Source organism: Loxodonta africana, chromosome 7, assembly GCF_030014295.1.
Source record: "Loxodonta africana isolate mLoxAfr1 chromosome 7, mLoxAfr1.hap2, whole genome shotgun sequence".
NCBI lineage: Eukaryota > Metazoa > Chordata > Mammalia > Proboscidea > Elephantidae > Loxodonta > Loxodonta africana.
The window spans coordinates 126,220,229-126,244,451 of record NC_087348.1 but is presented as its reverse complement, the minus strand read 5'-3'; the positions used below and the strand labels follow the sequence as shown (position 1 = coordinate 126,244,451).

Here is a 24,223-nt window from a genome sequence, read left to right as displayed (position 1 = left end):
CCAGTATCTGTCAGACCAATAAGTCATTTTTATTTTTGTGAATTTGAATTTTCTCCGACGTTTTTCTCCCTTTCTGTCCAGGACCCTCTATTGTTATCCCTGTCAGAGCAGTCGGTGGTAGTAGCTGGGCACCATTTGTTCTGGGCTCAGGCTGGTGGAAGCTGTGGATCATGTGGTCCATTAGGCCTTTGGATGAATACTTTCCTTGAGTCTTTGGTTTTCTTTATTCTCCTTCACTCTGGATGGGACGAGACTAATAGGTATATCTTAGATGGTCGCTCACAAGGTTTTGAGTAATAAAGGGAACGGACTCTCATCTCTTTCAGCCTAGCTGGAGATGAGATGCCAGGACACAAGAGTAGCTGTAATAGCACCAATCTACTTCCAATTAATCAGAATAGAATGAAATCAGGCAGATGCCAATATGTAAAGCGTGAGATTAATATTGTATTTAGTTGAAGAAGATACATTCAAATTATGTAATGACAAGAAAATTTTAAATAATGCCAAAAAGCATTTACAACCCATTTGAATAATGAAATAGGATGTTATTTTATTTAAATACATAGAATCTCTTTCTCTATTTGAACCAAATAATTTAATGACCATTGTTGTTGTTGTATGTTGTGGAGTCGATTCAATGACCATTAGGAAGCCAATATTTCTGTAACATTCTTTATTTTTATTCTGGGTTTAGAGAATTATCATTCTAAAGTAATCAAAAGAATATTCAGAATTAAATCCAGTCTCTCCAGGGAGACTTCTGCAAAAATGTATGCTTGGAGTGTCATACACTGATGTCTACCTAGTTTTATACTCCTCTTTCTAACCAGCATGGGTTGGGTTTCAGACTTCCTGCTTTGTTTTTGAACGTTGTGACTTCAGAATATTTTAAATCTCCTGGAATAATTGTAGCCACTAGTAACTAGTAAGGTCGCTATGAGTTGGAATCAACTCGACGGTACTGGGTTTCTGGGTTGAGTAACTAGTAAGAATTGTTATTTTAGATATCAGTTCTTATTAACATCATTAAACTAGCCTTAAAAATCTGGTTAAGTAACAGTTTCCCACTGATTTCTCTCTTTTTCTAATATAGCTTTAAATATAGCTTTATTGAGATATAATTCACATGCTAGACAATGCACTTGTTTAAACTGTACAATTCAACAGTTTTCAGTAAGTTCGTAAGACTGTGCAACTATCATTACACTCAATTTTAGAACTTTTCTGTCTCCTTAAAAACAAACCTTGTAGCATATAAAGAAATTACTCCCCATTCCTCCCTCCTTCCTCTTGCCATAAAAAAAAATCTACTTCCTATGCCTATAGATTTGTCTGTTCCGGATATTTCATACAAATGCGGTCATACAATATATCATCTGTTGTGGCTGGCGTCTTTCACTTAACATCATGTTTTCAGTTTCATCCACATTGTAGCAGTGTTACTACTTCATTCCTTTTTATTGCTAAATAATATTCCATTGTATGGATATATCACTTTTTGTTTATTCATTCATCAACACTGGGGTTGTTTCTACCTTTTGGGTACTATAAGGAGCACTGATAGTGCTGCTGTAGACATTTGTGCACAAGTGTGTGGGCACAGTTTTTCACTTCACTTGAGTATATACCAAGGAGTTAATTTCTGGGTCATATTGTAACTCTTTGAAGTCTCTGAGGAACTGCCAAACTGTTTTCTATAGCAGCTGAACCATTTTATATTCCCACCAGAAATGCATGAGGGTTCCAATTTCTTCACATCTTTGTCAACACTTGTTATTGTCTGTCTTTGTGATTATGCCATCCTGGTGGGTGTAAGGAACCTTGGTGGCATAGTGGTTAAGAGCTCGGCTCCTAACCAAAAGGTTGGCAGTTCAAATCTACCAGTTGCTCCTTGGAACCCCTATGGGGCAGTTCTGCTCTGTCCTGTAAGGTCACTATGAGTTGGAATTGACTCGAGGGCAATGGGTTAGTGGACATAAAGTTAATTTTCTAGTGGTTTTCGTTTGCATATTTCTAATGACTAATGATATCGAACATCTTTTCATGTGCTTATTGTACATTTGCATGTTATTTGAATTAATGTCTGTTCAAATACTTTGCCCATTCTAAAATTGTCTTACTTGCCTTTTTATTGCTGAATTGTGAGTTTATTATATATTCTGCACACTAGTCCCTTATCAGATATATGATTTGCAAATAATTCCTCCCGTTCTACGGATTGTCTTTTCACTTTCTTGATCGTGCCCTTTGAAGTACAAATGTTTTTTAATTTTTATGAAGTCCAATTTATCTGTTTTTTCGTTGGTTTCTTGTGCTCTTGGTGTAACGTCTATAAAAAAACACTGCCTAATCCAAAATCATAGCAGCCCTGATGGTGCAGTGGTTAAGCTCCCAGCTGTTAACCGAAAGGTTAGTGGTGCAAACCCACCTGCCACTCTGTGGGAGAAAATTATGGCAGTCTGCTTCAGTGAAGATTTATAGCCTTGGAAACCCTATGGTGCATTTCTACTCTGTCCTATGGTGTCACTATGAGTTGGAATTGACTTGATGGCAGTGGGGTTTAATCCAAGGTCATAAAAAATAAGATTACGTTTTCTTCTAAGTTTATAGTTTTAGTTCTAACATTTAAGCCTTTGGTCCATTTTGAGTTAATTTTTTAATATGGTTTGAGACACCATTCCAACTTCCTTCTTTCGCATGTGGACATCCAGCTGTCTCAGCATCATTTGTTGAAAAGACTATTCTTTCCCCATTGAATTCTCTTGGAATGCTTGACAAAAGTCAAATGACCACAAATGTATGGGTTTTGGGCAGTTTTGACTACTGTAGTTTTGTAGTAATTTTTGAAATCAGGAAATAAGAGTTCTTCAAATTTGTCCCTTCCCCCCCCCCCAAATTCTTTTGGTTATCTGGGTCCTTTGATTTTCCTTATGAATTTTAGGATCATCTTGTCAATTTTAGCAAAGAAGACACCTGGGATTTTGATGGAGACTGTTGAATGTGTTTGTTAATTTAGGGAATACTGCCATCTTAACAATATTAAGTCTCCTGATACTTGAACATGGATGTCTTTTCAATTATTTAGATGTTATTTAATTTCTTTCAACAATATTTTGTAGTTCTCAGTATTCTCTTCTCATTTTTTTTTGTTTAAGTTATACCTAAACATTTTATTCTCTTTGATAGGATCACATATTGATGTCTGCTTAGCTTCATTCTTCTCTTTTTCATAAATATGGGTTGAACTCCAAACTTCCTGTTTTTGAGCATTGTGACTACAGAATATTTTAAAGCTCTGGACTATTTGTAGCCACCAGTAGTCAATAAGAATTGTTATTTTAGAAATCAGTGTTTACTAACACCATTAACCTAGTCTCAAAAAAGTCAGTTAAGTAGAAGTTCCTCATTTATTGTAAATTATAATTGTAATTATAAATTATAAAAGGAATTATTTTATTAATTTCATTTTTACAATGTTTGTTGCTAGTATACAGAAATACAGTACAGATTTTTATATGTTCATCTTATATCCTGTGACCCTGCTGAACTCATTAATTTCTTCTAATAGTTTTTATTAAAACCCAGTTTTTTTATTAGGTTTCTAAAAATTTTCTATATACAAGATCTTCTTCTTTCACAGTTTGGATTTTTCAATTGGTATTTCTTGCCTAATTACCTTTTATAGGACCTTCAGTACAATGTTCAATGGAAGTGATGAGAGAGCACATCCTTGTTTTGTTCCTGACCTTAGGGAAAAATCATTCACCATATATACTGTTAGTATAATTTTAATTTAATTCTGCACTGACTTTAAGTTTGGGAATCTTAAACTTGTAGCTTTCAAGAAATAGTTGTTGATTGACTTAATGAAACAAGAGCCACTGTGGTTTTGGGATCACAATTCTTTAGGAACAAATGAATAAGTCAATAAACTCCTACGTTAGTACACTACATTATAATGTAGATGTGTGCAACTCACTGGCCTAATCACATGTTACAAATACATAAGCTGTATATGGTAAAGTTTGCCTATTTTTAGTGAGAGTGATCGTTTTTCTACTTCATGTGTTGATACTTAGCCATTATAAATATTTAGATAATTAAATATGCTGCCATCTTCTAGGGCTGTTTATGACAGCCTGTGATATTCATTAGTATGGTATAACTATTAACATCCTTCCATTTTGTACTGGCTTATTATTTTGGTTATCAATGTCAGCAACTCATTTCTGGCATGATAGTCTATAACATTTTGATTTCTTCCCCTGAACTATATTGTTTGGAAAGAACAGATGTCAAAACACACTATTTTACATAAAGGTAACTGATTAGCACCTCATTGTGCAATGTTATTGTGAAAGCAGACATCTCATAAGCAGCGGTCTCTTATTTTATAGTGATTAATACATTAATACCAGAATATATTAGTTACATTAATACAAAAATATATTAGTTTTTAAGATTTGTGTTTTTATAAAACACCCAGACTATGGGTCTATTAAACTCAATAGAAAAGACAATTTAAAATTCCCATTATTTTCATGATAATCTGTTAAAAGTAGTGAAATTATATTTTATTCAAGAAACACAATACAATGAGAATTTTCAGTCCATTGCTGCATATTAATATCTCAGCTCTGCAGAGACACACAGCTCACTAAAGACTGAGAATTCCTTTCTCAAAGCATGATGGTCCATTGATCTGAACTTCTTTTGCATCCTTTAGTTATTTTTCTTCTTCAAATTCAAGACACTTACCATAAAAATGTGTGGAGGAAAAAGAAAGAAAACAGTCTTAACTTGTCTAGGATAAACCACTTTAGACACCAAGCCCTAGGGCAGTTGGCGCTCTAATAAGGCAGAGAGAAATGGCTCTCTCCATAGTTAGTCCTGCACTGCAACATTAACAAGAAATATTTAGCAGTCTTGCCAAGAAATCTAGGAGTTGTCTCAGGCCTTGAAGTGTTTTGTAATAATGCATGTATCTTGTTCAATAACTGCACAAAATACTTGAAAAGATGACATAATTAAAAAAAAATGGATTACTCACATTCAAAAGACATGCTTAAATAGCCATTTCAATCTTTTCATTCTTAAAAGTGGAGAATGAGTCATCAGTTAGATTATTCTTGTAGTACCTAAATACTGGCAGTCTTTATCAATAGACTAGCATTTGTCATTTAGACAAAGAAAAAACCACTATTTAATTTGATAAGTAATACCCCAGAAAAGTAAACATTATAACATTATAATGAGCTTTAAAGCTCACTTTAGCAGATATCAAGCATCAATATATGCAGAATTCTACTTTAGAAATACAATGATCATTTTAACTAAAAAATATTATCTTATATGCTATAAAAATCTTAGCAAATAATATAGTCTAATCTTATATTGCAGCATTATTTTAAGGCACTGTTAAAACCTTGAATCTTTTAGCAATTCTTATGAAAAATAGAAAATAGAGAGTTCTTACCAAGTTTGCAATGATATAATGGTAGCCTTTAACATGCTTCCCAACACTTACAATCTGTGAAAACACAAAATAAGAGAAAACCAATTTAAATTTTATGAATGGTTATTTTTTTTTAAATAGAATATTAAGCATTTTAGCATGATGCTGTGTGAAACAATGATGAGAAAATGATGTAGTTTTCCTTATAAAAGTGATTTATTGTAATTAGAAGAATTTCATGTGCCACATTAAAAAAATAAGTGGTTAGAGTAAAAAATACCACTTATTTCAAATGACGTATAATTTCACTATGTTTTGTTCAGAAAATAGTATCTTATCCTCTCAAAGAGAATGACAATGCTATGAAACAAAGCAAGAGTGTCCATATATTTTCAAAAGAATGAATTAACATAAGAAGCAAAATTATCTTCATCGATAATTAGATGTACGTAGTCCACTGATAATTTATAGAAAAGCAATGTAGACTGTTAGGTATCTTCAGATGACAAAAAATACTGTCTATGAATACTTAGTTACTTCTCATCTGCATATACCAAACTAAACCCATTGCAATCAAGTCAATTCTGACTCATAGTGACCCTACAGGGCAGAGTAGAACTGCCCCATAGGGTTTCCAAGGAGCTCCTGGTGGATTCGAACTGCCGACCTTTTGGTTAGCAGCCATAGCACTTAACCACTATGCCACCAGTGTTTCCTGTCTACATATAGTTATAGCAATATTTATTATACTAACAAGAATAAGAAAAAAACAAACAAAAATAATACCATCAAGGGGGCTTTTCTCTGCTAGATTCATTTTTTTTCTCCTTTTGAGAATGTTTAGGAAATGAGAAACTGAAAACTTTTTATAAAGGAAAATATAGGAATTTACAAAAAAATTACAACTGTATTTTTGAATTAGCCATTAAAACTCTTACCCTCAGTGAACTTAGCATAAACGTGGTAACCTCAGTGTTCTGTTCGAGGTAATAAATGCAACACGACTCAGTTTTCCTTTTTGATTACTTCTCTTTATCTTTAGTGTTTTGCAGTTTCACTACAGTGAATCTAGATTTTTAATTTTTTAGCTTTGTCTTGTTCGAGATTTGTTATACTTCCTGACTATGAAAATTCTTATCTTTTAGTAGTACTGGAAAATTCTCAGTAACCCCTCAAATATCCCTTCAAAATGCTCTGTGTTGATTTTTTATCAGAGACTGCAATGTCGGTATCACTGGCTTTGGGCTACATTTATGTTAATTTCTCAGCTTTAGGTTTCCCAGACAGCAGAGTATGATGTAAATTCCAAGTGGACTCTGCCTAAGAATAAGCCTGTGATGACAAATTCCCAGGGAAGATAGTTCCCTTATAATACCAAGCCGTGGCCAAGACAGAAAACACTTGGTTGACTTTCTAAATGGCTGGAAGTCATTTTCCTGCTGTGTTCTTTTATTGAGGGTAGTATCCTTCAATGTGAGTCTAAATTCGAACTCATTGCCTCAACTGAGTGTAAAGCTCCTGTTCTTGAGCATTACAACTCCAATCAGCCTATCCAATCTGATAACCTTCTTTGGGGCGGGTCCCTTTTATTCTTGGTCCCTGAAGGCTTTCTTTACTTTCTTGGAAGCTGTTATGCATGTGTAATATTTATATAGCATTTCTGCATGTTTTAGAGTGCCAGATTTATCTAGTCCATAACTGATCTAAAAATGAACGTCCCTTGACAATCTTACCATTAAGATGAGCAATAAATAGATCAGGTTATAAGAAAGTACAGCAAAGAAAGTTAATTAGTCCTCATATTGGTTAATCCAACCTTAGTGATTTGCCATGGGCTAAGCAGGCTGGGGCTTTCATAAGTTCTCTGGGAGTCTCAGGTACATTTTGTGCAAAAGACAATTATCAGGAGATATTTGATGGTTGGTACTCAGTGAGGAGTCAGTCACTCAATAGAGTTCACTGTAGATTCCTGCTATTTGACCTCAGCAGGGATTGTTGCCATTCAGCACAACTTTTTCTGCTGAGGTTATTTAAGCACTTTTGTGCTCTCTTTAAGCTCCACCCTGCCTTTTCTGGTTCAACACTTTCAGCTTGTGATTTCTGCACAACTCTAGTCAATAACCTGTGTCAGTTTTTTAAAAAATTCATTCTAAGGTGTAAACACTTGTAAATGTTAAAAAGATGTGGAACTAGTAGAAATTCTGCACTAGGTGTTTCCATAAAGAAATCACATCAGTTCTGGACTGTTTAGTAAAGAACTGTAATAAATTAAAACTTATGTAACATATTTTCAAAGGGTGAGAACTTATAAAAACTGAAAGGGACAAAAATCTTACCAGAGAAGGTCTTGCAATGCTTAGAATGCATCAATATTCTGGGGACCAAGGGCCTCTGGGAACAGTGATCTGAAGATTTATTTACCTGGTTGGGATGCTAGAGATCACCATCTTTGCTGAGCCAGATCCTGGCTGGGAAAAAACAAATGTGCTACACAAAGGGCTATGGAAGCCTCGTTGCCTTTCAGCAGTAGTGAAGTTGCCCACCACCCTGACTTGGGAAGCCCAGGCTTTTACTCTTAGATCTTGGCCCCTTTACCACACGCATCTACTACTAGATGGAAGTTTCTTTGTGAAAAAACTCAATTTACACTTCATAAACCAAACCAAACCCAACCCGTTGCCATCCAGTCCATTCCAACTTATAGCGACGCTATATAAAAACCAAAAAAAAAAAAACCCAAACCCATTGTTGAGTCGATTCCAACTCATAGGAACCCTATAGGACAGAGTAGAACTTCCCCACAGAGTTTCTAAGGAGCGCTTGGTGAATTCGAACTGCCAACCCTTTGGTTAGCAGCTGTCTTATTCATCTATCTCTGCTATAACAGAAATGCCACAAGTGAATGGCTTTCAAAAAGAGAATTTTATTCTCTCACAGTCGAGTAGGCTATAAGTCCAAATTCAGGGAGTCAGCTCCAGGGGAAGGCTTTATCTCTCTGTAGGCTCTGGAGGAAGGTCCTTGTGATGCATCAGTCTTCCCTTGGTTTGGAAGCATCTCAACGCAGGAACCTCAGGTCCAAAGGATGTGCTTTGCTCCCGGTGCTGCTTTCTTGGTAGTATGAGGTCCACAGCTCTTTGCTTGCTTCCCTTTCCTTTTTATCTCTTGAGAGATAAACGGTGGTGCAGGCCACACCCCAGGTAAACTCCCTTTACATTAGATCAGGAAGGTGACCTGAGTAAGGGTGGTATTACAATCCCACTCTAATCCTTTTAACCAAAGGCAGAGATTATTATTTATAACACATTGGAAAATCACAAAATGGAGGACAATCACACATGGCCTATCCAAGTTGACACATATTTTTGGGCACAATTCAATCCATTACAGCAGCCTTAGCACTTAATCACTACGCCACTCCATAGAGTCCTGTAAATAAACTTCTGTTTGTTCAGTTTTTTTTTTTTAATGATGCTTTAAAACTGACAATGCCACGGTTGTGATTTTACATGGCTTTTATCATCTGTACCTAAGTACTTTGTGCAAAAAAAAGAAAAACCAAAAAAAACCCTGAGTGACTTGACTTTGATTGCAGACCAAACTTTGTGTTTCTGTATATTTGATGTTATTCTTCTATGAATAGGGAAAAGCAACAGCTTGAGATGAAAGATATTAATACAAAACAGCACTGTCTTCCTACAGGTATAATTGGCCCAGTTGTCAGGGGAAAACAATGTCTAGGGTGAGGACTTGTTACAAAAATTAATTATGATCTTTCATTAAGAAAAAAAGTATAGGATCAGAGAATTTGCAACTCCACTGTTTTATATTCTTAAAAGAAACAGAGGACGTACCTGGACAGGGAGTAATGATCAGGTGTCTGTTTATCAGAGTTATGTCGGACAGGTTAGGAAGGACACAAAAGTTATATTGATCACATACTTTCAAAGGAGCCCATCTTTACAAGACTAAAATGTTTAAGAGAAGCGAATAATTGATTCCTTTAATTACCTTTTTGCTTTGTTTTTTAGGAAACAGCACTATTTATTGTGCTGGTCAAATAATTCAGTTCTAAAATCAGGACTATGTATAAAATTAAGCGAAACACTGGGCGGAAACACTGCAATTATTTTATTTCCAAATTATGACAAAGTCAATCTGTATGAATATGACTTTTAAATATTTATTTATTGATTAAAGTTAAAGGAAACACTGAATTCAAAAGGACACGTTTCCATCTTGACCCCACTTTTCAATTCAATTTACTTCAACAAATTTCAATAGAGTGCCCACATGTATAAATTTATGGCTAGGAGATTCAAGGATTATAAAGATAAGTAAATCAGTACTGCTGTTACAAGTGCGTTTATTATCTCATAAGGGGATAAGACTCAAAGAGAAATGATTCAAATACGGAACAGAGTAAGTGGAGTGCTATGGGTTTCAAGGAAAAGTGGTATCATTTGCTTGGGAGAACAAGACAGATTTTAAGAGTAAATAGAAACTAAATGCAGGTACCGCCGTCTCCGTCCCCCCCCCCCCCCCCCCACTTTCGAAAGTTCGTTTTATCCCACTTTGCTTTTACGGAAGACCTACATTAAGACCTGTTCTCACTAACCCCGAAAGAAATCTGGGGGATGTTCCACGCTCACAAAAAAAGTGGAAAAGTGCGAACACCGTTTGTTTTGCAGCGAGCCCTTAAGAGAGGCAGCGCATGCCCCGAAACAGACAGAGTGGCCTGGCTAAGTGCCTTCCCTGGAGCTACTTTCAGCATCTCAGCCTCCAACTGCCATGGCTTTGAAGTGTGTCTATGAGCTTCTGTGCCACTGCCAGCTAGGCTGCTGAGGATACCATCATCACTACCACCGCTCCTCAGCCTTCCAGTGTACTCGCTGTCTTCCTGGTTCTGGTAAGTGAAATTACAGATTACATACATTATTTCCACTTTAAATGTTGTCGTTGCTGTCAGGTGTCGTCGAGTCGGTTCCGACTCATTGCAAACCTTAGGTACAAAAGAGTGAAACACTGCTCAGTCCTGCACCATCGGCACATTATATAGGCTGTGTATTTATCGTATCATTTCTTCTTTTACTATATGTTAGTTTTACTTTAGGTTTTATGCGTTATTTGGTATGGTTTGGTAGTGTCATAAATTGAATTGTGTCCCCCCAAAATATCTGTCAACTTGGTCAGGATTCCCAGTATTATATGACTGTCTACCATTTTGTTGTCTGATGTGATAATCCTATCACTATGATGTAATGAGATGGATTAATGGCAGTTATATTCATGAGATCTACTAGATAGTGTCTTAAGCCAATCTGTTTTGAGGTATAAAAGAAAGAAGCAGAGACACAAGGGGACCTCATACCACTGAGAAAGCAGTGCTGAGAGCAGAGCGTGTACTTTGGACCCGAGGTTCCTGCGAGGAGAAGCTCCTAGTCTGGGGAAGACTGATGACAAAGACCTTCCTCCAGAGCTGACAGAAAGCCTTCCCCTGGAGCTGATGCCCTGAATTTGGACTTCTAGCCTACTAGACTGTGAGAAAATAAGTATCTCTTTGTTAAAGCTATCCACTTGTGATATGGCAGCACTAGAAGACTAAGACAGGTAGGTTATTTTTTGGGTCCGGGAACGCTCAAAAAATTTTCCCATACAAATTAATGGGAATTGCTTCTTATGCCATTTTGGCTTAGGAAAGGTTTCATAGGGATGCTCTATTTTCGAATGGGGTGGTGGGGGGAACTTGTATTGATTGAATGGATGAATAAAGAGGTTGATGAGGATATAAATGTCAAGACACTAGTGTGTTAAGATCAATTTGAGATTTGCAAATGAATAAAAGTTCGGCTTTCAACCCATAACTGGATTCTGTGTTAATTCCTTACATATCAATGGTCTATAAAGCATCCAGGAGTCCTTCTAGATAAGAGCTTCTACATATTATTTCAAACTATTATTACTAACTTGCAATTGTTATATTGAGCACTGTCTTCTAGCTAAAGGCATGAGATGGTTCACTCAAATATGAATGCAGTGCAGGGGAATTACTTAATGTGGCCCTTCTGGTCATGGTCTTTGGGACTCACACGCAATGACTGAGTAAAAACAAAAACCAAACCTGTTGCTGTCAAGTCGATTCTGACCCAATGATTGAGTGGGGCTATGCAAATAAGGTATATAGAACTTATGATGGTTGGGGTTATGTGTCAACTTGGCTAGGCCATGATTCCCAGTATTGTGTGATTGTCCTCCATTTTATGTGTTGTGGACCCTGACCTCTACATGTTGATGAGGCAGGACTGGTATAAGGTGTTTCTTGGGTTGCAGCCTTGCAGGAGGGCATGACTCAAGCCCCACCCTTGCTAAAGTTATACTGTTCCCTGGGGTGTGACTCAAGCCCCACTCTTGCTAAAGTTACGCAGTTCTCTGGGGTATGGCCTGCATCTAAGATATATGTGTGGTCCTGGTGAGGCTTATCTAAGATATATGTGTGGTCCTGGTGAGGCTCTCTCACTCTGTGTCCAAATCCCGCATCCAGTTTGTGATCAACTGACTTTCCCAGAGGCCTGTTGTCTGACCTGCTGATTCTAGAATTTGCTGGCCTCCATAGCTCGTTGGGCCAGTGGCCTATCGTGTGACCTGATTCGCCAGCTTCTATAGCCTTGTGAGCCAGCAGCCTGTGGTCTGAACTGCCAGGGTTTAGGTTTGTCAGGCCTTGCAGCCACATAAGTTGGGAGAAGCCTAAGCCTGACCCATGAATTTGAGACTTGCTAGCCTCCACAACTGTCTGAGCCATTTCCTTTATATGGTTTGTGAGTTCTATGAGTTGGTTGCAGCAAAATGGGGAACCCAAAGACAGGAGGAAGAGTGCTGAGGGGAGAGGGAATAGTTGATGATAGAGATGATGGAGTGGAACAGCAGTTTGGAAAAGCTGAACATTTGGAACATCTTTAACCTCCACTTCATAGGAACCAGCTTTGTGCTAATCCGTATAAAAGAAACTGTTCGTTTACGGAAAGATTTTGGTTTTACTTTTAATTAGATTTTATAAGTCAGATGGAAATTTCTTTCCCAGTTATTACCCTGTTCCAGAGAATTCAGTGACATGGAGAAAACGGTACAACACATTTAGTGGCATCAGGGACATGATAGAACAATTGATATTATAAATGTTGGAAACATTGTCACTGTCATGGATTGAATTTTGTCCCCCCAAAACATCTATCAACTTGGCTACGTCATGATTCCTAGTATTGTGTGATTGTCTACCATTTTGTCATCTGATGTGATTTCCCTGTGTGTTGTAAATCCTGTCACTGTGATGTTAATGAGATGGAATAGCGGCAGTTACATTGATGAGATCTACAAGGTTAGACTGTGTCTTAGGCCAATCTCTATTGAGATATAAAAGAGAGAAGCCAGCAGAGAGACAGGGGGACCTCATGCCACCAAGAAAGCAGTGCTGGGAGCAGAGCATGTCCTTTGGACCTGAGGTTCCTGTGCTGAGATGCTCCCAGACCAAGGGAAGACTGATGACAAGGGCCTTCCCCCAGAGCTGACAGAGAGAGATAGCCTTCCCCTGGAGCCAGCACCCTGAATTCAGACTTCTAGCCTACTGGGCTGTGAGAGAATAAACTTCTCTTTGTTAAAGCCGTCCGCTTGTGGTATTTCTGTTATAGCAGTCTTAGATGACTAAGACAGTCAGGAAGGCAGTTACCCTCACTAATCCTTTTTCTAAAGGAATTCAAAACTCTCAAATATTGATTTTCAAATGTTAAGAATATTTTATTGAAGATAAAAACAAATGCTTTAGTTTTACTTTGCAAATAAGCTGCAAACTTAAACTATAGCCTAGTAAGATAATGGCAGGACTTTTAACTTCATGGGTATGTTTTAGGGAGGGAGAGAGGGAAATAAAGCATTATAGACCAAGAAGGGCTAAGGGTGCTTAGTGTAAGAAGAGATTTAGGGAGAGGATAGAGATAAGAGCTCTTTTCAAAGCTTTTTTTTTTTTTTTTTCAGAGAAAGAGTATACACAAGGACATAAATTTGTGTGTATTTGTATGTCTCTGTGTGTATGTATTTTATTTTCTTCCATACTTGGAGATGTTAGAAATTACCAAAGTTTTGAACTGGAAAGAGCTCTTTTTTGAGGGGGAGGCAAGAGAGAGTTGCCACCAAATGGAAATGACAGCATCCCAAAGTGGTGAGATCTCTCTCACCAGAAGTACCTAACAAAGGCTGACTCACCTCTAGTAATAGGTGCTGGGGAAGTGTTCATCTTTGGGCTTTAGCATCTTGTACAGACTTAAAGTTCTATATTTTTACAGCCAGACACTGTCGTAGACACTGCTGATGCCCCACCTGTGCTTCCGCCCTTACCATTTCAGTGCATAATCACTCAACTTTCGATTGCCAGTCCCTGAATTCCCTTGTCTGAAGGTCTTCGCTGGTTTCTAGGGTCCACTTTGTCCTTGGAGGGGGTGAAAGGGCAAGTCAGAGGATTAATGTCTACCTTCTCAGCAGCCCTCAAGCAATGCATGACAAGGGTTGGTGGAATAAATACTTCAAATCCATTGCCCACAAGTGGGATGACTCTGAGGTGTGTGTTCTAGTCTAGCTTCCAGAGTTTCCAATTGAGATTGAGCCCCTGCACCAACGTGGTAATTTACTTGATGAATGGACCCTTTATTTGTTTGTATCTCTCTACTCCCCTTCCATTTGTGTGTTCTTTGTCTCTCACACAAATGATATGCACTCATATCCTTCTCTTAGGGTTTGCTTCTGGGGGAAACCAAACTAAGACAATTAACTAATAAAATCACCAATGTGATAAAGGTATTTTAAAAAACAAACAAGACAAAGCAAAACAAAACAAAACACAACAACCAAAACAGTTGTCGTCAAGTCTATTCTGATTCACGGTGGCCTCATGTATGCAAAGTAGAACAACACTCCACAGGGTTTTCAATGGCTGTGATCTTTTGGAAGTAGATTGCCATGCCTTTCTTCCGAGGTGCCACTGGGTGGATTCCACCCATCAACCTTCCAGTTAGTAGCCTAGTGCTCAACTGGAAGTGCTCAACCAAGGGACTCCAGTAATGGTATGTTGTTGTTTGTTGCTATAGAGTTGAATCCAACTCATGGTGACCGCACTTGTGCAGAGTGGAAATGCTCCATATGGTTTTCAAGGCTATAGCATTTCAGAGGCAGATCATTAATCCTTTTTTTTTTTTTTTTTTTTCCGAGGTGTCACTTGTGAGTTTGAACCACCAATCTTTCAGCTAGTAATCAAGCGCTTAGCTGCTTGTGCCACCCAGGGACTCCTAATAGCGGTATAGATGATGAAAAAATACCTACTCTTGTTTTTTACCTGCCCAAAGCTTTTAAGCTCTGCAGCGTAACACATCTACGTCATATACGAGTCCCTAATCTCTATGTAAGGAGCCCTGGTGGCGGCACAGTGGCTAAATGCTTGGCTGCTAACTGAAACGTCGGCAGTTCGAACCCACCGGCTGCCCCACAGGAGAAAGATGGATGTAGCAGTCTGCTTCCGTAACGATTACAGCCCTGGAAACTCTATGGGGCAGGTGTATCCTGTCCTATAGGGCTGCTATGTGTCGGAAGGACTACACAGCACACAACAACAAAATATCTCTCTATATAACCAAGGACTCAAGTTGCATAATGTTGTGGATTGAATTGTGTCCCCCCAAAATAATGTGTCAAATTGGCTAGGCCATGCTTCCCAGTATTGTGTGGTTGTCCTTCATTTTGTGATTGTAATTTTATGTTAAAGAGGGTTTGGGTGGGATTGTAATACCACCCTTACCCAGGTCACATCCCTGATCCAATGTAAAGGGAGTTTCCCTGAGGTGTGGCCTGCACCATCTTTTATCTTACAGAGATAAAAGGAAAGGGAAGAAAGCAGAGAGTTGGGGACCTCATACGCCAAGAAAGTAGTGCTGGGAGCAGAGTGTGCCCTTTGGGCCCAGGGTCCCTGTGTGGAGAAGCTCCTAGTCTGGGGGGGACACTGAGGAGAAGGCCAACAGAGAGAGAAAGCCTTCCCCTGGAGCTGATGCCCCAAATTTGGACTTTTAGCCTACGTTACTTGAAGAAATAAATTTCTCCTTGTTAACGCCATCCACTTGTGGTATTTCTGTTAATAGCAGCACTAGATGGCTAAACCAAAACCAAACCAAACCCAGTGCTGTCGAGTTGATTCCAACTCATAGCGACCCTATAGAGTTTCCAAGGAGCGCCTGGCGGATTTGAACTGCTCACCCTTTGGTTAGCAGCCATAGCACTTAACCACTATGCCACCAGGGTTTCCACTAGATGACTAAGACACATAAAATACCATATTTACTTAAAATTTGGTGAAAGAACGTGCTTTTTATATAGGAAAGTAGAAACCAATCAGTGTTTTTATTTAATAAGTTCTTTATTGAGTCGTAATCGACTCGACAGCACTGGGTGGGTTTTATATTCCTAACACAATGATGTCCCCCTCCATGCTGTCTTATATATAAACACACCTGTTCTGGTTTATATTGTTTATTTCTTTGACTTTATTCCAAATGTTAAAAAGAATTCTTTCAGTTTCATGCTTTCAGGTCACAGATTTTAGATTGCTTTATATACATCTCTCCCCCAGTTTTATGGACTAGTGAACTGAGGACTTTAGAAGAGAGATGATTTGAAAAGCTTCGTAGAACTAGGTTGTAAAGAGCAAGTGCCGAAATTCAAGTGTTTAACTCACATTCTGGCACTCTTTACATGACACTCCATGATCCCATTACAGTTACTGCCAGTGGCTATAGAAAAGTACATTGTAGAGTGTATACTTCTCTCCACCTATTAAAACCAAAACAAACCAGCTGCTGTCAAGCTGATCCCAATTCATGGCGACCTCATGTGTATCAGAGTAGAACTCTGCTCCATAGGGTTTTCTATGGCTGCTTTTTTGGAAGTAGAGAGCCAGGCCTTTTTTCTGAGAAGTCTCTTAGTAAATTTGAACAGCCAACCTTTCAGTTAGCAGCCGAGTGTGTTAACTCTGTGCCACCCAGGAATGCCTTCAGCCTATTCAGATGGTTCTAAAATTTTACAACCACAAAGCTTGAATACTATTATGATTCTCATCATGCTAACTATGAGCATCTCTCAGCAGAGATCCATTTTGACTTAATAGCATTTTAATTTAGTGATTTAAAATATTTGCAAAGAGGCAAAAAAGATTCCATGGAATTGGTGATTATGAAACACACATAATAGCTTGAAATAACCAGTTAGCAGCATGCTCTTCTTTAATTAAAGAGACATTTTGCAAGAAGCAATATAAAAAGAACTCCAATGAGATGTAGGTGGAGGAGGGTAATCTTTTGCTTTTACAAACAAGTACATTAAATAAATACAGTCATTAAGTGATGAAGCTGGAAAGCTGGGACTCCAGCTCAGATCTTTTGACTACAAATTCCATACTTTTCACTATAACCTTTTGCCTTCCTTAGGCCATAGCAGTTAGAAGAATGACTTATTTTTGGCCATTATTAATATATCTTTTATAGGAGGAAAATAAATAAAAACAGATACTTGTAAGAGTGACATACTCTATCACACTGAATAGTTGACCAATGCCAAACTTGTTTATGAGAAAAACCAGCTTTCTCATAATGAAACAAAGACACAGTTCCTTTTCTTGCAAATACACTCCTGTCTGAAGATATTGCTTATTTGAATAACATGGCCTTTGATGCATATAAGCGAGGTGTTGCTAATTTCATTTTGCACCAGACTGGGGCAGGGATATACGAATGGAGAAGTATCAAAGTAAAATTTAACCCATCACAGTCAAGGTATGCAAATTCTTCATACATCCATAATAAAGCTAATTAGCAGAAAAACTTAAAAAACATGGATATAGTTTCATATGATTTGTACTTTACCTAGTACCTATTTAAAAGATGTTTCAATTATATATCCTAAATTTAATGCAAATTCAACTCAATCCAATAGATAATTCTATTATGTGTGACAATTTGTAAGGAATAAATTAAAGGTTACCTTCTGCAGTATAGTTCAGTGTTAAGTACAATTTATGTTATTTGCTTTAAAAATGGAAACTCCATAAATAGTAGTATATAGAGTTAACTTTCTATTAATCATAAAATAATAATTAAAATATCTCATCTTTTGAGATCTTCCTAATTAGACATATCAACCTTGAAAAAATACCTACTCTTGGGTTATAAAGAAAACTTGAGGGGGGCTAGTTGTGACATTGTTCCATAGACTTTGAAGAGATATACAATTATGACAGAATATTTACTAAATTATAAGGTCAAATATGTTCAAGATGAAACCCAATTTTTCAAACATGTTCTGTTCAAAATAAGGACTGTGTGAAAATGTTGTTTGGGGATGGATGATTCAGCCCAACTGAGATCCTATGATTCTGTGACTCTCAGTGCTAGAAGACCAAATGCCATTGTTTCTGAGCAGCTTTAATTAATGTCTCATATTCCCACCATGGTCTCTTTGCTTTTATATTAAAAAAATATATATTTGAAACATTATTATCTGGAGTTTCTTTTCTCATTGTTTTGATTTCAAAATTTCCCTTGTTTTCGTGGATAACTATTAGGCCAATGAAAGTAAAAAGATGGCTGCAAAAAAAAAAAAAAGTGTTTTGTGGCTAATTTTGCAGAGAACACTAGGTTAAATAAGGTTGAAGAGGTTTCTTTGCTGTAGGAATTTTTAGAGACTTTAATATGCTAATATACACTGAAATCTCAAAAGCCAAATAGAGTATGCAGTTCTGTAGGAGAGGTTTTTAAAGGTTGTTTAAGGGCATTCTTCCTATAGCATCACCCTTCGTTCATCTCTTTCCTTATTTTTCATATACATTTCAGGCTTCAGTAGCTTTACCAGTACTTTCTTATTTCCCATCATCGTTGCTCATCTTTACCCATAATAATAACTCAAATCATCTAAAGCATATTTAAGATCAGTTCTGTCCACAATTTTTGGGATAACATCTCATTATTTAATGACTTCAGCTAATAAATTTTTGGTCATGGGTTTTTATATTTGCATCAGTTTAATTCTATTCAACAGATGAGATTGTAATTGATTAAATATGTCAGACATATGACCCCAAAATTCTTCTCTTTACTTCTACTCAGCAGAACATTTTCTTTGCAACTGAGCTCCCGTGGACTTTGTTATACTTTACTTCAAACCCTAGTGGCATAGTGGTTAAGTGCTACAGCTGCAAACCAAAAGGTCCGTGGTTCGAATCCACCAGGTGCTCCTTGGAAACTCTATGCGGCAGTTCTACTTTGTCTTATACGGTCGCTATGAGTCAGAATCGACTCGACGGCAATGAGTTTGGTTTTTTTTTGGTTTAGAGAACCAGGTTCCTACGAATTGAATTCATAGAGAGGACACAGATTTAAGAAGATACCTTGTCTTATTAAAAGAGTAAAAAAAAAAAATTTCTGGGTAAACCCTTAAGATTGGTTCAAATGTTTAAGTCCAATATTATTTTTAAAAATAAACAAATGAGGGGTCATAACTACAGAGAGAAAAGGCTGTAAATAATGCCTCTAGGTATAAAATGGATCTTCCTATTTGGTTAGTATGTAATATTCACACACAATGTAATATTCATGGGTAGGTATTCCGCCCATGTTTTGAATAAGAGAGTCAAAATTTAAAGGCTTTTTATCTATAAAAACTAACAATTGCCAAAAAAAAAAAAAAATTCTTTTTTTTCCTGTTTCTCTAGTCAGATCAGTTAAGCTTCTCAAAGATCTTAAGAAAAACAACAAAAAATAAGAATCCCTTAATGAAGAGCATTGCATACCTGGGTGGTACAAACGGTTAATGTACTCGGCTGCAAACTGAAAGGTTTGAAGTTGGAGTCCACCTAGAGATACTCAGTTCTACTCTGACACATGTGGGTTTGCCTTGTGTTGGAATGGACTTGACAGCAGCGGGTTAATTAAGTGCATTAATATGGTGCTTATCAAAGTGGACATTTAATAAGTGAGTAATGTGACTTACAGCTACCCAGAATTACATATTTGCTTGTTTGTTTATTATGGGGGTCCCACACTAAAATGTAAGCTCCGTTTCATTTACATTTTACATTTTCAGTACTTTCCTGAGCCTAGGACATTGCTAGGCCCATAACAGGCACTCAATAAATATTTAAGTAGATATTGAATGAATAATTTTATATACTGGTATAAATGAGACTTTAAAATATAAAGATTAAGTAAACACCATCGCTCATTTGGCACACTACTTAATCACCAGGTACACAACTCAGTTACCTTCCAGTCCGTTCTCTATGTTGTCATCAGAATTATTGTTCTAAAACACAAAGTCTATCATGTTTAAAAACATTCAATGGCTTCTTAATGCTTATATGATGAATTTAAAACTACTTAGCGTAGCTTACGAGGTCCTTGGTAGTCTGTCCCACACTGGCCTTGACCTTCTTCTCATTTCCGCTGCACAGGATGCTCCAACCCCACTCACGTGCTTTCCCCAGACATGTGGCTCCTTCCCATTGCTTTGCTCTTGTACATGTCGTCTACCTTGAGTGTCCTGTCCCCAGCTTTTCTTTCTGGGGAAACTCCTAATCGTCTTTCAACAATTTGCTCTCATTCGTTTTATTACACCTTTCTACATTGTGCTGTATTACTTGATTGTGTTCCTCTGTCTTCTTTTACATTTGGAACTCCTTCATGGAATGGAGTGCGTTTGTTCATGTTTATACACAGTGCTTGGAAATTAATAGGTACTGCATGAATGTCAAATAACTGACCCAATGGATCATTGTTATGTACGTGTACGAAAAAGGGAAACAAAAGGGTGGGAAGAGACAAGAAAAATGCATTTCTGCTATGTTGCCTGAAAGATATTTATATTATTATATCACTATTCCTGGGTGGTACAAATGGTTAGTGCGCTTGGCTGCTAACTGAAGAGGTTGAAAGTTCAAGACTACCCAGAGGTGCTTTGGAAGAAAGACTTGGTGATCTACTTCCGAAAAATCAGCCATTGAAAACCCTGTGGAACACAGTTCTACTCTGACACACCTGGGGTCGCCATGAGTCAGAATCTACTTGATGGTAACTCTTTTTTAATATTATATTAGAAAATTTGCATTTCATTTTACATTATAACGGTCAGCAAAAATAAACAGAAAATAATTATAAAATAGAATCCTAATATGTATATATTACATATGTGTATGTATATGTAGTATACACACACACATATTCTGTTTCAAATATGGGTTCTACGGTTTTAAAGAGAAGGATACGAGACAGGTACAGAGCAAAAGCCTGGACTTTGGAAAAATGTCAATCATTTGGTATATGTGGCCCTGAGAAAAGCCTTTAAAAAAAGGAAATAAAGTTTTTCTTTTTATATTTTTAATCTTTCTCCCATTTGCCAGTGAAACGTACTTTAAAAACAACACGCATACAAAAAAACAAAACAAAAAAACATCACTTTAATTTCCTTTCACAATCTGACCTTAGACTTGACACCAGTTGTGTGTAAGCTCAGAGAAAATGTAGATCCATAAGTAGTAGTGTTCATTATGTGATTAATCTTTAGGGTAGAGTTAGGAGCGAACTTGTTCCATTACCTCTCTCTCTGAATCAAAGTGATTAAAAAGACGTAACCCTTTTTTTTTTTAACCCTTATGTAGTTTATTGGTAGGCAGAACTCTTTGTTACTGACCTATTTAATATACATATAATTGAAAAAAATAATAGTTATATTTATGGGGTTTATAAGACTCAGAGGAGTGTCCTCAAAGGTACTCTTGAATGTTTCGCTTCCTTTTTGTTAATCTCACTGCCTTTTAAACATTTGAAGAATAAATACAGAATTCTATTGAAATTATGAGGTCTGCATCTCTTTTCTACTTAATGAGAAATAATTCTCATCTTTCCCTAAACCATAGTAGATACTTCTACGTAGCTCTTTTTGATTTAAGACTAGAAAAATTAATTCATCTTATACCTCTAAAATTATCTAGCAGATTTTCCTTTGTATTTTTTTAAAGAAGCTGACCTTTTGAATACTTTTGTCAGGAACAATAATTGAAATGATTCTAGTAACTATTCTGGAAACATCAACTGAAGCCAGTTCAGCTGAACTCAAACTAATTCTAGAGCTCGCACTTCTTCCAAAACAGAAAAGTTAACTGTATTCTGAAAATCATATTATTTTTCTTCCTGGATAAAACTTACATCATTTGCTTTCTTTACTTTTCCTTTTTTTTTTTAATTTGTAAGAACAGAGGAATAGCTGCAACCATGGCAACAGTTGCTAAGAGACCATTCGACACCCATTCTTAGCCCCCACCAATTCCATTTGCACTAGTCTGGCTGAGATCTCTAAAGCTGTTTCTGTTTTCCATGAAAACAACAAACCTTGTATAGGATTTGCACATGTTAATAAATTCGACTAAAAGTAAGATTAAGAGAAGTAAAATTCATCTTCTTGCATAACTTCATATCTGTTGAGTTTCTTCTTAGTTTCTCGTAGATCCTGACTGATTAAGCTTAATATGCAAAAGCAGCTTTATAAGGAAGCAAAAGCAGCAAACTGTCTGTACTGCAGTGTGGGAAATTGCTGATGGGATTTCTTTGTTGTAGGGATTTCTTTGGGTGCCCGATTTGTTTCTGTTGCACCATACTCATTGTTACTTTAAGATATGAAAATGAAACTCTTGTGCTTTTACAGCCCATACAGCAAACTTTAGAAAACCTAGATTTCTCATTATCTTTGATGGATGAGTGATTCTGGATAAGAAAGCTTTCCAGGTTCCTTCAGGAACTTCAGATGGCTACTGGAAGCTCTCACCTTAAACACAAAGCGATATCTCCTGCCTGTGTCTGTAAGTGAAGCTTGTTTAGACTCTCATTTATTCAATAATTACTTTTGAGCTGCTAACATGTCACTGAGTAATTTGGTAAAGAGTTACCAGTGAAATGAAATATTGGGTAAGTGATCATAAACACAGGCCGATTTCAACGGGAAAGATAGACAACTAAACTGATGCAGTACAAAGAACCCAGAGCCTACCACATTCCCGCTGCTTTCAGTCTTTTTAGCTTCATCTATGACTACTGTCTCACCCCACTTTCCACCTTTGTCCCACACCCAATTTTTATCACATACTGCTATCACCTAGAACTTCTGAGCCTTTTCAGGCTTCATTGTCTTAGCACTTCTTTCTGTCTGGGGTAACTTTTCCAAGCCCAGCAAAATCCAGTGTATCTTTTATTGTAATGTCTGTGGAACATTTCAGACCTCTCTGATTATAGTCAGGCACCTCATCTTCTGGGTTCCTGATATATTTTGTAAATATTTCAGTTTCTGAACCCATCAAATTGTCTTGTAATTATTTATTCATGTTTTTAGTTCCCAGCTTGGCTGTAAGCACTCCCAGTACGAGAACCATGGTATTCCTCACCTTTGTACAACCCTGCAGTGCGTGGAAAGATGTCTGGCATATAGGTGTTGAATGAATGTAGGAGGAGTTGATAAATGGACTTTATCTTTTAATTAGTGATGCTACACATTTGAGAGCCAAAAATCCTGTCTGGAACCTGACTGTTGACTTAGGTTGTGCTAGACATGGTAGGTGTCCTGATGACGCCTTAAGTTTAGAATAATATGTTCACATTTTACCATTCAACTTACATACAAATGGCCAAATTTATGTTTGCAGGGAATTTTCCTCTCTTTGAATTGACCTTGCCCTGAGGTGGGATTATTGACTTTCTGTAGTTATGTAATAAACTTCAGAGAGGTTAATCATGGCTTTTAGGCTTTTTTGATTAATTTGCAAACAGTTTATAGGTAGGTCACTGGCTCTGCCAGTTATCAGAGATTCACATTGCACCTAATGGGACACTGAGTTTCCCTTTCAAACAGTGAAGGTGAGAACACTGCTGATAGGGGTGCCAATTAAATTTGAGGTGTTTGATAAATAAGCAGTTTGTGATACCTATGAGCCAATTGTAGAACCATTTTTCTCCTTTCTCTTGTTAAACATCAATTTCATACTGTAGAGTCAGTCCCTACCATCTTCTACTGATAAATAGTCGTTTAACTCTTTAAATACATCCGTCGGGTATCCTAGGGTCAATACAGTTGTAGTTCTCTACTTAAGGTCTTTGTCATTATTATCAGTTCAGTTAGAACTGGCATTTGTAGGAAAAGCATGAAAGAATGGGAGACCCTTGCTCATTTTCTATGGACTATATTTTTAAAGTCTCTCTGTGGTGCAAAAGGTTAGTGTGCTTGTCTGCTACTTGAAAGGCTGAAGGTTCAGGTCCACCCAGAGGTACCTCAGAAGAAAGGCCTGATGATCTGCTTCAGAAAACTCAGCCCCTGAAAACTCCGCGGAGCACAGTTCCGCTCTGTCACACACAGGGTTGCCAGAAGCCAGAATCGAGCCAACAGTGCTGTACATGTATGTTTCTGTGTGTATGTGTTCTGTACGGTAGCTACACAAATGTGGATGCTGGACCCTTGGGTTTCTTCAAGGTGGAATAAAATGTGTGAGTAATCACTAGCTTTAAGTGCTATTTTCTTCAAATAATTTTTGATGTCAGAGAGAGAGTTATGATCGAGTTTGTTGTTGTGTTTTGCTACTGGGTTATTTTGATAAGGTATCAGGTAGATTCCTAGGGCCTCTTTGCAAGTAATTGAGCTCAGGATTTAAAA

General features: G+C 37.2%; 1 protein-coding gene across 2 annotated transcripts in view; it reads right to left on the bottom strand.

Annotated features, from left to right (window-relative positions):
- The window catches only part of GRIA4 (glutamate ionotropic receptor AMPA type subunit 4), a 479,243-nt gene that overhangs the window by 106,130 nt on the left and 348,890 nt on the right, over nucleotides 1–24,223 (bottom strand). For both annotated transcript variants that reach the window (XM_064288864.1, XM_064288863.1), the window contains exon 5: nucleotides 5,480–5,533. In XM_064288864.1, the coding sequence (XP_064144934.1) occupies nucleotides 5,480–5,533 (54 nt within the window). The remainder of the gene's footprint in view (nucleotides 1–5,479; nucleotides 5,534–24,223) is intronic.